Source organism: Chlorocebus sabaeus, chromosome 9 (genome assembly GCF_047675955.1).
Source record: "Chlorocebus sabaeus isolate Y175 chromosome 9, mChlSab1.0.hap1, whole genome shotgun sequence".
Taxonomy (NCBI): domain Eukaryota; kingdom Metazoa; phylum Chordata; class Mammalia; order Primates; family Cercopithecidae; genus Chlorocebus; species Chlorocebus sabaeus.
In genome coordinates, this window is record NC_132912.1 from 121,683,361 (window position 1) to 121,699,032 (window position 15,672).

A 15,672-nucleotide genomic window follows, 5' to 3' on the forward strand; every position below is an offset into this window, starting at 1 on the left:
CCAGCTACTTGGGAGGCTGAGGCAAAAGAATTGCTTGAACCCGGGATGAGGAAAGAAAAAAAAAAAAGGAAGGAGGGAAAGAGGGAAGGAAGGAAGGAAAGAAGGAAGGGAGGGAGGGAGGGAGGGAGGAAGGGAGGAAGGAAGACAAAATATAACATTGGACGCACGTTGTTTTTCAAACTGCACATATAACCCACATTTTGACTCAGGACTCTGGGTCGAGGAGGTACACACACACACACATCCCAGTCACTGTCCTAGGCTCTCCAGCCATGAGGTTTTCCGGCCCAGTCCCAACCCCGACCTAAGTCACCGGGTATCGGCCACCCATCGGCTGAGGTCCCTGAGCACCTGTTGGGAGGAAGGCTGCTGCGAGGAGCGGGAAAGTCCTGCGTCCCTCCGCTCTTACCGCGGCAGGAACCACAGCCTCCCCGAACCTCACGGTGTGTGCGGATTTCGCTCAGGGGAAAGCGCTCCAACGCGCGGTGCAAACGGAAGCCACTGGCTGGTTGGGCGGCTGTGATGGGAGAGCTGCATCCTCCCATCGCGTCCAGCTTTTCATGCTGATGTTGGTGAGAAGAGGGTGGATAGCGGGGATTCTCAGGATGCGGGCCTGGGGCCATTAAAGGCCGGGAGGTGGAGGCGTAAACCTGTGGCCACCCTGACCCCTGTCCTCGGTGGGGTCAAGCTCCAAGCTCTGCTCCAAGCCCAGGCCCGGCACGCGAACGAAGGAGGACCCCAACAGCAGTCCCTCCCCGGCCCTTCTCTCCCCTACTTTCTCCTCTCTTACCAGCTGCGTGAAGAGCACGCCCCCTCCCCAGTCCCCACCAATCAGCGTCCGGAGCGGCCCCCGAGGCGCCGCGGGGCTCTGGTCTGCAGCCAATGAGCGCCACGGCCCGAGGCGGCGCCTCACCCGCCCCCTCCCGGAATGAAGGCCTCCCGACAGCTGGCGAAGCTGGCGCGGCGCGCGGGGCGCGGGAGCCGCGCGGGCCGGAGTGGAGTGCGCGCACAGCCCGCCCGCCTCCGCTCCGCCTCCGTCCGGGGCGCGGGCGAGGTGGCCGGGGCGGGGGAGCGCAGGGGGCAGGGCCGCGGCGGCGAGGCCGGGGGGCGGGGAAGAGCGGGCCCGATAAAAGGCGGCGCGGCGGCCCCACCCCGCGGCAGGCCGGCGGGCAGGCTCGGCGTGTCCCTTCCGTCCGGCCCGCGCCGGCGGCGGGGAGGCGGCGCGCGGCCCGCAGCCCGCCCATGGAGGCTTTCCCCTGGGCGCCCCGCTCGCCCCGCCGCGGTCGCGCCCCCCCGCCCATGGCGCTCGTGCCCAGCGCCCGCTACGTGAGCGCCCCGGGCCCGGCGCACCCGCAGCCCTTCAGCTCCTGGAACGACTACCTGGGGCTCGCCACGCTCATCACCAAAGCGGTGGACGGCGAGCCGCGCTTCGGTTGCGCCCGCGGTGGGAACGGCGGCAGCGGCTCCCCGCCCTCCTCCTCGTCCTGCTGCTCCCCCCACGCGGGGACTGGGCCTGGGGCGCTGGGGCCGGCGCTGGGGCCGCCCGACTACTACGAGGACGACGACGACGACGACAGCGACGATCCGGGGTCCCGGGGCCGCTACCTGGGGGGCGCGCTGGAGCTGCGCGCGCTGGAGCTGTGCGCGGGCCCCGCCGAGGCCGGGCTGCTGGAGGAGCGCTTCGCCGAGCTGAGCCCGTTCGCAGGTCGTGCTGCCGCCGTGCTGCTGGGCTGCGCGCCTGCCGCGGCCGCCACTACTAGCGAGGCGACGCCGCGCGAGGAGCGGGCCCCGGCATGGGCGGCCGAGCCCCGGCTGCACGCGGCCTCCGGGGCGGCCGCCCGGCTGCTGAAGCCGGAGCTGCAGGTGTGCGTATTCTGCCGCAACAACAAGGAGGCGATGGCGCTCTACACCACCCATATTCTCAAGGGCCCAGACGGGCGAGTGCTGTGCCCCGTGCTGCGCCGCTACACGTGTCCCCTGTGCGGCGCCAGCGGTGACAACGCGCACACCATCAAGTACTGCCCGCTCTCCAAAGTGCCGCCGCCGCCCGCCCGCCCGCCGCCCCGCAGCGCCAGGGACGGCCCGCCTGGCAAGAAGCTGCGCTGAGGGCCCGGGCTCCCGGCCACCGAGGGTCGCCGCCGCCGCCCTTCGCACCACTAGGTCTGCGCACCATCTTGCCCCCGCCGTGGGGAAGCGTGCGGCTCAGCGGTCGGCTCGACTTTGGAACGTCGTCCTGGTGGTTTTTCAAAAGCAGCCGACCGTGTGGAGTACTTCCGTGCCGAGCAATTGGGACTAGACGGTGAAATCCCCATGTCTTCAGTTTCTAGTTTGCACATCCAGTACGGCGAAGGCTGGGTGTGTATTCCACTAACTGAAATACGGCATCTTAGAGGCGCTGTTTATTTACTGTATACGTGGACCTATTTTAGATGCGCATCAGTATGAAATTGTCTCAATCTAATCTTGGATGTTTCATTTTATGAATGGAGGCACTTTACTAGGTCTAGAATATTTTTTTAAAAGCCTCTGAACTGAGCTTAAAACTGGCGATTTTATGAAATGTCGGCAAAATGACTATTTTATTGTTTGAAGCGAGTAATATTCTTAGTTGTCCTTAAAAAATCAGTTACTCTAATTCCAGGTGAAGCAAGCCGCTGGTAGCATCACCCTTATGAGAAGTGAAGGTTTTGTAAACTTTCCAGTATTAATTTGGGCGGGTATTCCCTCCTTGTGGCTTGTTTCTGTCCTAGATGGAGGTGTAAAATGCACAATCTGTAGCAGGTAGAATACAGCTCCTTATCCTTTTATGTACCAGATATTTTATTACTGAACTAGCAACTAGCCTTTTCCACCTTTAAAAGTTGTGCCAAGTCATAATCATATTGTGTATAACTTGGAAATGGTGCTGTTTAAAAAAACTGTGTATTTATACAGTAACAGTATGAATTCATCAATCTCACCTGTAGCTTTTCTACTTGGCCTTTTCTCGACGCACTCACTTCCAGTTCTTTAAAAACGTTTGATACTAAGATCAAAGGGAAGAAGGGAAGACAGCAGTATTCACCCTAGATTGCTCAATTTCAGGGTTCCTAGTGGAGGAAAGCCCATTCCAGCTGTTGCCTCTTAAATAGAAGATGGATCTCTAGCTCTGAGCTATTCGTGTATTAACTCGTATTCAAGAAGGTTCCACCGTGGGCTGCGTCTGACTTTAATATAGGCAGTGCTCAAACTAGAATAAGCACTAATTAAAGGAATTGTTGGGGGTCTTTCATGTTCCCACTCCTACTGGAAGACCCATGTCCATTTCCGGAACCCCAACAGTTCCCCATAAGCAAGACTAAACCTGATGGGCAAAAGTTCCTAACCCCTACTTTACCCTCCCACCCTCACTTTTAAATCCACCATACTGAATGCCACACTATGGAATGCAGCTACCTGCCAATCAAGACAATAGAAGGCAAAAAATAGAAGTGAATTAAGATGAACTCATCTGAAATACACAAATGCATCACTATCTGAAGATACCAGCAAGAGATTTAGTCTAGGTGTATAAGGCTCCCAGTAGGATTTAGCTAGGCTACTATAAGTTAGACTGCTTTCATAATAACAGCTAACTTCCTCCACAGCAAATTGGCTCAATCAGGAACCTTCATTTGAAGGTGTGTTAGAGGGTGGAGTAAATACCCAATAGCTGTCTTTCTGGTCAAAGAAAAGGTGCAGCATATCAAGAACTTGGGGGCAGGGGGAAAACACTGTTTCTTAGCCAGGAAAGAAAAATAATCCAACGCTGCTAGTATTAACCCCAGACCAGAGAACTGCTGATCTGATTGGGCCTAAATTAAGTAGCTTAATGAAACCCTGTAATTACTTGTTCTCCTTTCTTTTGCTAGAAAATACACCGGTTTAAATGAGCTTCGCTTTATGGGTGAAGTTTCTAAGGCCAACATGAATCCTCTTACCTCTCCCACTGCTGCTGTTCTGCCTTTTCAAAAGGACCACCATAAACAGATCAGTGCATTCTCTAGGCCAAAAGGGCTAACCAGGTGGCAAGATTATTTTAGCTCCTGTGTATTTCTAGAGTCAAATTACAGACGGTTTCCAAAGGTCTTGGAGGCTTTGACATAGCCTGAATATATGGGAGTCACTGTGATGAGATGTGTCTAATGTTAATTTGATAGTCTGACACCGCTACTATTCTACCAGAACTAAGAACATACTGAGCTGGAGCTTCCTGAGGGCAAAAGAGTATTGGAAAAGGTATCCAGAAGACCCTCTCGTCAACTAGTCAGGCAGCCACTATTCCTCTGTTTTTAAAGTACCCCATTTTCAGGCTGGGCGTGGTGGCTTATGCCTGTAAACCCAGCACTTCGGGAGGCGAGGCAGGTGGATCACAATGTCAGACCAGCCTGGCCAACATGGCGAAACCCTCTCTCTACTAAAAATACAGAAATTAGCCAGCTGTGGTGGTGGGCACCTGTAATCCCAGCTACTTGGTAGGCTGAGGCAGGAGAATTCCTTGAACCCAGGAGGCGGAGGTTGCAGTGAGCCCAGATCGCACCATTGCACTCCAGCCTGGGCAACAGAGCGACTGTCTCCAAAAAAGAAAAAAGTACCCCATGTTCAGCCCCTGTGCCAAATTTGCCTGTTTTCCAGCTGACAATACTGGGAGTTAAAACACAGAATATTACTATAATTTTCTAGGGTTCTCTTATGAAAAGTATATGCAAGCAAACACATCATTTAAAAATCCTTGGAACTCAATATGAAACTTTCAACATTTTGCAAAATTACATTTAGAGAAACCCAATTTTTCAAAGTTAAGAAATATACAAAGTAATTATGACAAAATTATCTTCATAAGAACATGCTGCATACTTGGCCAAGTACACAAAACAATACAGGGAATAGTCAAAAGGGCTTCTCCAACTGTAGAGGTAGAGATTGTCTCGACCTGTTCTTTTCTGTACAGACTTTAATTTCTAGTGGCTTTTTTCTTTGTATTTTAATTTTCCTACAAAGTCCTTTTTGGAAGTTGCAGAATTATTAGCTTTGATGAGAACAACTTTTGTCATAGATTTGATTTATTAAACCAAAATTATACATATTAAAATTTTATCACAAATATATATGCTTCCAGACAAAGAAAAGTTTGTTAGTCCTGATTTTCTAATTGTAGCCACTCAAGCAACAGTCCTTTCACAGTACCCCATGTATTTCAATTAGACTTATAAAATTATAAATCAATCTATGGTGTCTTTGGTTTAAAAAAAAAAAATAGGCATTTCTTGACATAAAAACGTCCCACACATTATAGATGCCAACCACCTCCTGGTAGCCACTATGGACAACTAATGAGATGCAGAGTCTTTTTTGGACCGATGATGTCTCTATTATCGGATCTATCTGTATTAACAGCAGTGTTACTCTCAATGAAACTGCAGAAGCCACCAGGAACATGGAAGACCACCTAGCAGATTGGTGAGTAGGCTGCTTGTTCAGCTTTCCTTTAATACCTGTTGGTAAATACTAGTGGGAGTAGACAGAGTTGTACAGCCTGGACAGTGGAAACCAAGAGCAGGATCGCAAGGTAACAGCATCAGACTCTTCTGCCCTCCTCTTGCACTTGGGTTCTGCTCCCAGGACAAAGAACTTGGGAGAACAGCACGGGAAACTGAGTATGAGAAACTGAGTATAAGAATGGGTTTCCTGACTAGCCTTAAAACCTAACCCTAACGTAGCCAACAGTAACTCATCTGAACAAATCTGATTAAATAAATTGTTGGGGCTTACCTGTGATGTCACACATACAGATCTACTCTCCAGGAAGCAAACTCTTAGCAGGTTACTGCCCCACTGATAATCACTGATCTGAAATTCTCTTGTTATGAAAGAAAAGTCCTTCTCCCCACAAAAGACCTTTAAAGACTTCTACATATTTGAAATACCAGATACTAAGGTGTTTAAAATGATTTCTGTCATTGGTAACATCAAACAAAAAAGGCTGTATCTGGTTAAGTTAAAAAGCATCAATACTCCCTCTTCTGGCCCTACAGCTGTACCAATAGGAATTCTCACCACTACTCAATAACAGAAATAATAAGTGCCTACAGCCATGATGAATTTGTCACATTTTCTCAAATTAACTATGATTTTTCTAATTTCAGGTGAAAACCCAAGGTGGTACTTCAAACACGCACATGCACACACAAACTCAGAGGACAGCTTTACAAGGAAACTAAGGAATTTCTGCATTAACAAAGGAAGACATTTTAGGGGAGACATCTTAGCCACATATGCTTTCTTTGTTATATTTAGGTTCATATTCATTGATACTAAACACAGACATTTAATGGCACTGATAAAAATTCAAGTAAAAAAACTCAACTGAAGATGCAAACTTACCATTATAAACAAAATACTATAACCACAAATCAACACTAAAACAAATTCTGTAAGTATTTTATTTATCACTGAAGAAAAAACACAGCAGCAAGTTCTGTGTTGGCTTCAATGAGACCAAATAGTTAATCTTTAACATAGCTACTACACTCCAAAATTGAAGTCAACACAGTCATTACTACAAATTACTTGTTGAAAGAATCTATCTTGAAGAGAAAGAAAATTAGGAAAGAATTTAAACGATTCCTCCAAACCATACATTTATAAATATTGTCATATTTAAAATGCTTGAAAGGCATGAATTCTCTCCATTAATGGAAAAGCAGTTTACTATTGGCAACAGAAAAAAACTCAGCGATAGTTTACCAAATGCTTTAAAATTTAAAAGCTATACTGTTTGGATTCACACTTGCGCAGTATTCTTCTTGTCATTACAACAACTGCAAATTGCTTTGTACTCACCTCCTCTCAAGTAAAATCTAAAGAAAACCCCACCGTATCCAATGTTTGTAATGTTTACTTCAAGTGAATCTAAAAACTTTCTAAATTTAGTTTATGGTAAATACCTCAAAATACCTAAAATAGGTACATATCAACCACTTAAAAGTGTGAAAATTGTTTCAGATTCACTGCTTTAAAGGGTCTTCAAATATATTTTCTTTAACAGAACCTTACTTCATTCCAAATTAATATCAGATATTTCAAAATAAAAAAAAAATATATCAGTTCTATACCAAGATAAAGGTGTTACTCAATACCTGAAAGTTCACATTTTAAATTTATTTTTTAGTTTTTCTTTTTTGTCAACAAATGATTGATGAAATAATGCAACACCCTTAAATTCCAGAAAATGGCATGGTTTTTCCAACCTCCTGTGGATATGGTGCATGATCAATCTATTATATAGGATTAATACAAGTTCATGCTTTTGTGTTATGGTGAAACAACATTAAAGAATCCAATTTAGATTGGTTGAAGCACAAGTATAATAATCCTTGAATGTGATCAAACCTATTTAAGACACCAGTTTAAATCCATTATCTTGAGACTTAACGTCGTACTGTGGTCCATCCATCTTCATCAGTCTCATTTTTAGTACGACGAAGAGACTCCCTATCTTTTTCAGCTCTCCATGAGGCCTTCTCTTTTTCACCTTCTCTTTCTCGGTCTCGGTCTCTTTCTCGGTCTCTTGAAAGAGCTGGGGGAGGAACTCGACGAGGAGGGTCCCGCTCTTCTGCCCGGTCATCTTTCCTGTCATCAGCACGTCTCCAAGAACTTACTAGAAAGTTTAATTTAAAAAAAAAAAAAAATTAAGTTAGTACTATATTCTATTGGCACAAATTAACAAGCAGAAGAAATGCCTCAAATTCCTCAAAATTCCTGTACTAAAGACTGACAATATAGAAATCATAATTAAAGCTCATACAATTTCTCACAATCTTTAACATACAGATGTACAGATAAAACTCGAAATTTGAAAACAGGCAGCAAACCCTGGCCTGGGAAGGGCTGCAGCTGGTATAAACCCGTAAGACAAGGTAGCAAAAATCTGGCTGAATGAAAATGTTATAACTGAAAGGATTTTTGGCTCTTGAAGAATTTTAACAGCAAATTAGCCACATAAAATACAGGAGTTTTTAAAGTTATGGCTATGATAGAAGAATTCTCTCACTAACAGGATGTCAAGACATATGGAAAATAAATTTTTAAAAACCAAGAGAAAAATTAGTATTTTTAAAATGAAAAATACATATATTTTAAGAAACTTCTGTTACAATTTCAGAGAAAATGTTTCTACTTTGTGCTTAATCTCTCAAGAAGTTGCTTTTAAATTAACAATTTTTTTCATTTTTAAGTAAACTTTATATATATTGCCTACTATCCAATTTAGTCTACTACTGTACTTTGAATTTAGAGATAAGTGCACTTCACAACACGACCATTAACTGTATGAAAATCCTGAATTCTAAATGGAATAAACATCAGCTCTCTTATTGCTGGCATTCATACAAGTTTACGATATAATTAAATAACCCAAATCCCCCCCCAAGAAATGACGGTTCTCCAATACTTCAGTTGTATGTAACATCTATACCTTCTTCACGTTCTGATCTGAGCGGAGGTCCTCTTCGGTCCCTATCGTCTCTTAGATCTCGTCTTTCTCTTAGATCACGCCGGTCATCCCTCTCACGGCGACGGTCATCCCTATCTCTATCATCCCGACGACTTGAGTCTCTCCAGCTTGAAGATTCCTCAGCTGGTCCTCTTCTCCAGCCACCTTCATCCCTGTAGCCATTTACAATGACAAGTCAGGTTCTTACTACTGTTAGACCAAATGGGATAATTATAAGTACATCCAATCCAAGCTGGGGCTTAGAGTTTACAAATTTAACAGGACAGTTTAAACTCATAACCTGACCTTACCTGATACCTGGGGCGTGGAGAACAAACGAGAACACTCAGATCTGTGCCATCCCACTCAGTAGCCACTACCCATATGTGGTTACTTAAATTTAAAGTAAAATGGAGATATTTCCTTAGGAGCACCAACCATATATTCTAAGTGTTTGACAGCCAAATGTGTCTGCTGACTACCATACTGGCCAACACAGACATAGACATTTTCTTCCTTGCAGAAAATTGCATTGAACACTGCTGGTCTACATTTATCAGTGCAAGGACACTTTGGCAGAGGGAGCAAGCTAGAACTTCTACTACCAATAAAATCAAAGGGCTTTTGATAATTTAAGGGCAAAAAAACTGACTGCCCTAAACCACAGGTGGAAAAGCAATGGACTGACAAAGACAGCTGGACTGGTTCCACTGCCCAACAGTCATACAGCCTATAGACAGCCACGAAGTTTGGGCCTCCATTTTCTTACTTTAAGAGGGAATGTTTGATTAGATAATCTATAAAAAAAAATTTTTTTTTTTTTTTTGAGATGGAGTTTCGCTCTTGTTGCCCAGGCTGGAGTGCAATGGCACGATCTTGGCTCACCACAACCTCCGCCTCCCGGGTTCAAGCAACTGTCCTGCCTCTAAAGCCTGCATTATGATTCTAAGAGATAAGGGGGGTGCTGGGGAACAGCAAGGAACATCATTTCTGAAAAACAGTTTGAAATACACAGGCCGGTGTCTAAAACAATCCGAACTGCAGCTCTACAAACTTTTTTTTTTTTTTTTTTGAGATGGAGTTTCACTCTTGTCGCCCAGGCTGGAGTACAATGGCACAATCTCTGCTCACTGCAACCTCTGCCTCCTGGGTTCAAATGATTCTCCAGCCTCAGCCTCCTGAGTACCTGAGATTACAGGCACACCACCACCAAATCTAGCTAATTTTTGTATTTTTAGTAGAGACAGGGTTTCACCATGTTGGCCAGGCTGCTCTCTAACTCCTGAACTCAGGTGATCCGCCCACCTCAGCCTTCCAAAGTGCTGTGATTACAGGCATGAGCCACCGTGCCCGGCCTCTAAAAATAATTTAATTAGAACATCACACCTAGGTCTTCTGAAGCGATCCTCTCGATCCACATCTCTCTCTCTGTCCCTTTCTCTCTCAGGTTCCTTGTCATTCTCCTCTCGATCTTGATTATCTCTATCCCTTTCTTTTTCTCTGTCCCATTCACGTTCTTCTGATGGCCTTGATTCTCGAGGTGGACCCCAGCTCTCCTCTCTGGCTTTTTCTTTCTCTCTCCATCCACCTATTTTTTTGAAAAAGCAAAACATTTTTAAAATATTTTTAAAAGAAGAAACAGATTGGCAATCATGAATAGACGCTGGCATTAATTCATCATCATTCTAAATGCTACTTTAAGATATTGATTAAAAAAACACTAAAGCTATGTATATCACTGTACAGACATCATTAACAGTATTTTAAACTTACATAAGAAACTTAAAATGGGCCGGGCACGGTGGGGCTCACACCTGTAATTCCAGCACTTTGGGAGGCCAAGCCAGGTGGATCACTTAAGGTCAGGAATTCGAGACCAGCCTGGCCAACATGTTAATAACCCTGTCTCTACTACAAATACAATTAGCCAGGTGTGGTGGTGCGCCTGTACTCCTAGCTACTTGACTTGGGAGGCTGAGGCACGAGAATCGCTTGAACCTGGGAGGCAGAGGTCGCAGTAAGCCAAGATAGTGCCACTGCACTCCAGCCTGGGCAACAGAGTAAGACTGAAAAAAACAACAGAAAAAAAAAAAAAAAAAAAAAAAAAAAAACCTTAAATGATCTGGCTTGAGTGCTCCATAAAAGAAAAAAAATCACTAAAAATTTCATAATTTTTCCTATTGCACGCAGATTTCAATATAGTATCTGTTGTGATGTTAAACAGATCACTCATTTAAGCAGAAAACTTCAAGAGTTTTCTCTGAGTCCCAATTTTAAGGTATTTATACCTTGCAACATTTTCAAGGCCTTCATATTCAAAAAAGAATCTTTCCTTTTACATTCCTATCCTCCACCATTTACCACCCACCATTATCTAATCATTAATCATGAATAAATCCTTTAACCCTATAGAGTGGCTCACACTTATCCATGGAATATATGAATCTAGGAACATTTCACATAGATTACATGGAGATATAAATTTGTTGGTGACCTCACTGTTTAAAATGGCTTCCAAGCGTAGTGCTAAAATGCTGTCTAGTGGCCAGGCGTGGTGGCTCATGCCTGTAATCTCAGGAATTTGGGAGGCCGAGGAGGGTGGATCCCTGGAGCCCAGGAGTTCAAGACCAGCCTGGGCAACATGGCAAAACCACATCTCTACAAAAAATACAAAAATTAGCTGGGCTTGGTGGTGTGCACCTATAGTCAGCTACTCAGGAAGCTGATGTGGTAGGATCTCTTCAGTCCAGGAGGTAGAGGTTGCAGTGATCTGAGATCACATGACTGCACTCCAGCCTGGAGACGGAGTGAGACCCCGCCTCAAAAAAAGAAAAAACAGGGGCCGGGCGCGGTGGCTCAAGCCTGTAATCCCAGCACTTTGGGAGGCCGAGACGGGCGGATCACGAGGTCAGGAGATCGAGACCATCCTGGCGAACACGGTGAAACCCCATCTCTACTAAAAATACAAAAAACTAGCCGGGCGAGGTGGCGGGCGCCTGTAGTCCCAGCTACTCTGGAGGCTGAGGCAGGAGAATGGCGTAAACCCGGGAGGCAGAGCTTGCAGTGAGCTGAGATCCGGCCACTGCACTCCAGCCTGGGCGACAGAGCCAGACTCCGTCTCAAAAAAAAAAAAAAAAAAAGAAAAAACAAATGCTGTTTAGTGGCCCCAAGCACACGGTGGCTAAGGAGAAAATACATGTATTAGATAAGCTTTGTTCATGAATGAGTTATAATGCTGTTGACCATGAATTCAATGGTAATGAATCAACAACGTATCAGAAATAGGGGGTCTTTAAACACAAACACATAAAAGACATTTTATGTATTGACTGGTTGACAAAAATATCATGACTACAAGCTCACAAGAACCTAACCTTGTATTTCCCCTAGGAACAGGAGTTCAGTATTCATGACAACTTTATAAAATATAATTAGCAAATCAGTAAGAATCTGCTACACTGTTACCCCATTTAACATGAGGCAAAGAAAAATGAAATGGCTTACACAAGGTAACAGCTGAACAGTGGAATGAAGTGAGACTAAAAGAGATGAAGTAGGCAACAGAAACAACTGGGGAAAGCAAGGAAGCAGCTCACTTAGATCTGCACTTAGAACAACTGCTCTAGTTATTTCCCCCACACCCAAAATTAAAACTGGGAGTAAGAGAGGAAGCAAAAACCAGTTAGGGGGTGAGGAAAACGATGCTGAGCCAGGACCAAGTACAAGCAATGGGAATGGAGAAGAGGGTGGATTTCAGGAACATCAAAAAGGTCGAACTGAACTAAACAAACATTTAACACAAAAGATGAAACAGAGACAAAACAACTCCCAGATTCGTAGCTCAGACAGTTAAGATGGACAGTGATGCCCCTGAAGAGAATCAGAGGGATGGGTGTTCATGAATTCATGGTCAACAGCATTGTAACTCATTCATGAACAAAGCTTATCTAATACATGTATTTTCTCCTTAGCCACCGTGTGCTTGGGGCCACTAAACAGCATTTGTTTTTCTTTTTTTGAGGCGGGGTCTCACTCTGTCTCCCAGGATGGAGTGTAGTGGCGTGATCTCAGATCACTCCAACCTCTGTATGTGATGGTGATGAGTCCAGTTTTGGATAGGCTGTGTTTGACATTCAGTAAGACTACCAAGTGGAAATGTGCTATATGCAGTAAGCAGCTGTCACCTGTGTGCAGTACGCAGAAATTACCTAGAGAAAACTCGCCGGGGCAGTGGCTCACGCTGTAATCCCAGCACTTTGGGAGGCCAAGATGGGTGGATCACTTGAGGTCAGGAGTTCGAGAGCAACCTAGCTACCAAGATGAAACCCCGTCTCTACTAAAAATACAAAAAATTAGCCAGGCGTGGTGACGGGTGCCTGTAATCCGGCTACTCGGAAGGCTGAGGCAGGAAAATAGCATGAACCTGGGAGGTGGACCTTGCAGTGAGCCAAGATCATGCCACTGCACTCCAGCCTGGGTGACAGAGTGAGACTCCATCTCAAAAAAAAAAAAAAAAAAAAAAAATTAGCCATGCATGGTGGCATGTGTCTGTAGTCCCAGCTACTTGGAAAGCTGAAGCAGGAGAATTGCTTGAACCCAGGAGGCAGAGATTGCAGTGAGCTGAGATTGCACAACTGCAGTCCAGTCTGGAAGACATCTCAAAAAAAAAAAAAAAAAAAAAGGTAATAGATGTGTGTCACAGACATGTATACAACTGCTCACAAATAATAAAGTGTTAAACAACAAGCAGGCCCAGGACTAAGAAAGAAAACGAGGCTGGGCGCAGTGCCTCACACCTGTAATCCTAGCACTTCACTTTGCGAGGGAGAGGCAAAAGGATAATTGAGCCCAGGAGTTTGAGACCAGCCTGGGCAACATGGCAAAACCCTGTCTCTCCAAAAAAATAAAATATTAGCAGGGTGTGGTGGCATGCGCCTGTAGTCCTAGCCACTCAGAAGGCTGTGGTGGGAGGCTCTCTAGAGTCAGGGAGGTCAAGGTTGCAATGAGCCATGACTGCACCACTGCACACCAACCTGTGCAACAGAGCAAGACCCTGTCTCAAAAAAAGTAAAGTAAAATGAGTTCCTCTGTGCATAATCTCTCATTTGGCAGAAATAAATATATAAAGTACATTTTGGTTTCAATTATTTATTTTTAAAAGGAGGCTAGTTCCCAGTAAAACCTGAAAAACACACCAATACTGAAGGGATGAGTACAGGAAGAGCCTTCAAAGAAGCAGTCAACGAAGCAGAAGGAAAATAAAGAGCACACCACAAAAGAAGAAAGAGGGGTTGGGTTATTTATGTTTTGGATGGTAGTATTCTGAAGGCAAACTTTTGACAGGTAAGTCACTGCAAATGATACTGAAGATAAAAGACCAGTTTATCTGGAAAATAACAATATAGCCCTGACATTTATCTATCAGAACTTCACTTTTACAGGTGAACACTTAACCATATTCTAGGAAATAGAATTTTACCTGGCTTGACTAATGGTCTCCAAGGACCAGGTCTTGAGTCATCACCCCGTCTGGGAAAGCGATCATCATCAGCACGTCTTGAAAGCCGATCATCATCCATGTTTCTCCAAGGGCCCCTGTCATCCTCTGCACCACGCCTGGGAATTCTATCTTCATCGGCATTTCTCCAAGGTCCTCGATCATCATCCAACCCTCGCCTGGGACCCCGGTCATCATCCATGCCTCGCCTGGGACCCCGGTCGTCATCCAACCCTCGCCTGGGACCCCGGTCGTCATCCAGCCCTCGCCTGGGACCCCGGTCGTCATCCAGCCCTCGCCTGGGACCCCGGTCGTCATCCAGCCCTCGCCTGGGACCCCGGTCGTCATCAGCATTACGCCAGGATGATCGCTCATCATCAGCGCCGCCTCGCCTCGGCCCCCGGTCGTCATCCATCCCACGTCTTGGTCCTCTGTCCTCATCAGCTGTTCGCCAGCTTCCTCTGTCCTCATCCAGTCCTCGTCTAGGTGGTCTGTCATCATCCGCGTGACGCCAGCTTCCCCTGTCTTCATCAGCAATTCGTCTGGGAGGCCTGTCATCATCTGTGTTACGCCAAGAAGGCCGGTCATCGTCTGCCCCACGGCGAGAGAACCGATCTTCCTCAGGACCACGTCTAGGGCCTCTGTCATCATCCATGCCACGCCGGGGAACCCGATCATCATCTGGTCTAAGAGAGGACTCTCTATCTTCATCATCCCCCAGACGCCGGGGCCGCTCTTCATCTCTTCTATGAGACCTGTCCTCATCTCGCCCTTCTCCACGTCTCCACTCCCTACACAGAAACAAGAACAATTAAAAATACATAAAATAAAAAAGGACACGATCCTTTGGGGATTTTTTTCTTTGACGTGCTTTTTTAAAACTTCAGTATGGGCCGGGTGCAGTGGCTCACGCCTTTAATCCCAGGACTTTGGGAGGCAGAGGCAGGCAGATCACCTGAGGTCAGGAGTTCAAGACCAGCCTGGCCAACATGGCAAAACCCCATCTCTACTTAATTGTAAGACAAGTAGCTTGGCGCAGTCGCTCCCACCTGTAATCCCAGCACTTTGGAAGGCCAAGGCGGGAGGATTGCTTGAGCCCGGGAGTGTGAGACTAGCCTGGGCAACATGGCAAAACCCCATCCCTATAAAAAAATAAAAATTGACCAGCTGTGGTGGCTCACGCCTATAATCCCAGCACTTTGGGAGGGCGAGGCAGGCAGATTACTTGAGGTCAGGAGTTCAGGACCAGCCTAGCCAACATGGCAAAACCCCATCCCTATAAAAAAATAAAAATTGACCAGCCGTGGTGGCTCACGCCTATAATCCCAGCACTTTGGGAGGCCGAGGCAGGCAGATTACTTGAGGTCAGGAGTTCAAGACCAGCCTAGCCAACATGGTGAAACCTCGGGTCTACTAAAAATGCAAAAATTAGCCAGGCGTGGTGGTGCATGTCTGTAATCCCAGCTACTTGGGAGGCACAAGAATTGCTTGAACCCAGGAGGCAGAGGCAGTGAGCCAAGATCCCGCTACTACAGTCCAGCCTAGGCGACAGAGCAAGATTCTGTCTCAAAAACAAAGAAACAAACAAAATTAACCAGGCATGGTGGAGCGCACCTGTGGTCCCAGCTACTCAGGAGGCTGAGGCAGGAGGATCGATCACCTA

The 15,672-nt window shown here is 46.0% G+C and overlaps 2 protein-coding genes across 2 annotated transcripts in view; one reads left to right on the forward strand and one right to left on the reverse strand.

The window, feature by feature from the left end:
• Positions 1–1,154: 1,154 nt before the first annotated feature.
• Positions 1,155–3,911, forward strand: NANOS1 (nanos C2HC-type zinc finger 1). Its single transcript, XM_007964237.3, has one exon. It carries the CDS (start codon positions 1,243–1,245, stop codon positions 2,104–2,106), a length of 864 nt encoding a protein of 287 aa, XP_007962428.3. The 5' UTR covers positions 1,155–1,242; the 3' UTR covers positions 2,107–3,911.
• Positions 3,912–6,443: 2,532 nt separating this feature from the next.
• Positions 6,444–15,672, reverse strand: part of EIF3A (eukaryotic translation initiation factor 3 subunit A) — a 48,144-nt gene continuing 38,915 nt past the window's right edge. The window contains exons 19-22 of the mRNA XM_038009603.2: positions 13,992–14,800; positions 9,899–10,100; positions 8,495–8,685; positions 6,444–7,678 (exon numbers count right to left, since the gene is read on the reverse strand). Coding sequence (XP_037865531.2) covers positions 7,449–7,678; positions 8,495–8,685; positions 9,899–10,100; positions 13,992–14,800 — 1,432 coding nt within the window. The 3' untranslated portion in view covers positions 6,444–7,448. The remainder of the gene's footprint in view (positions 7,679–8,494; positions 8,686–9,898; positions 10,101–13,991; positions 14,801–15,672) is intronic.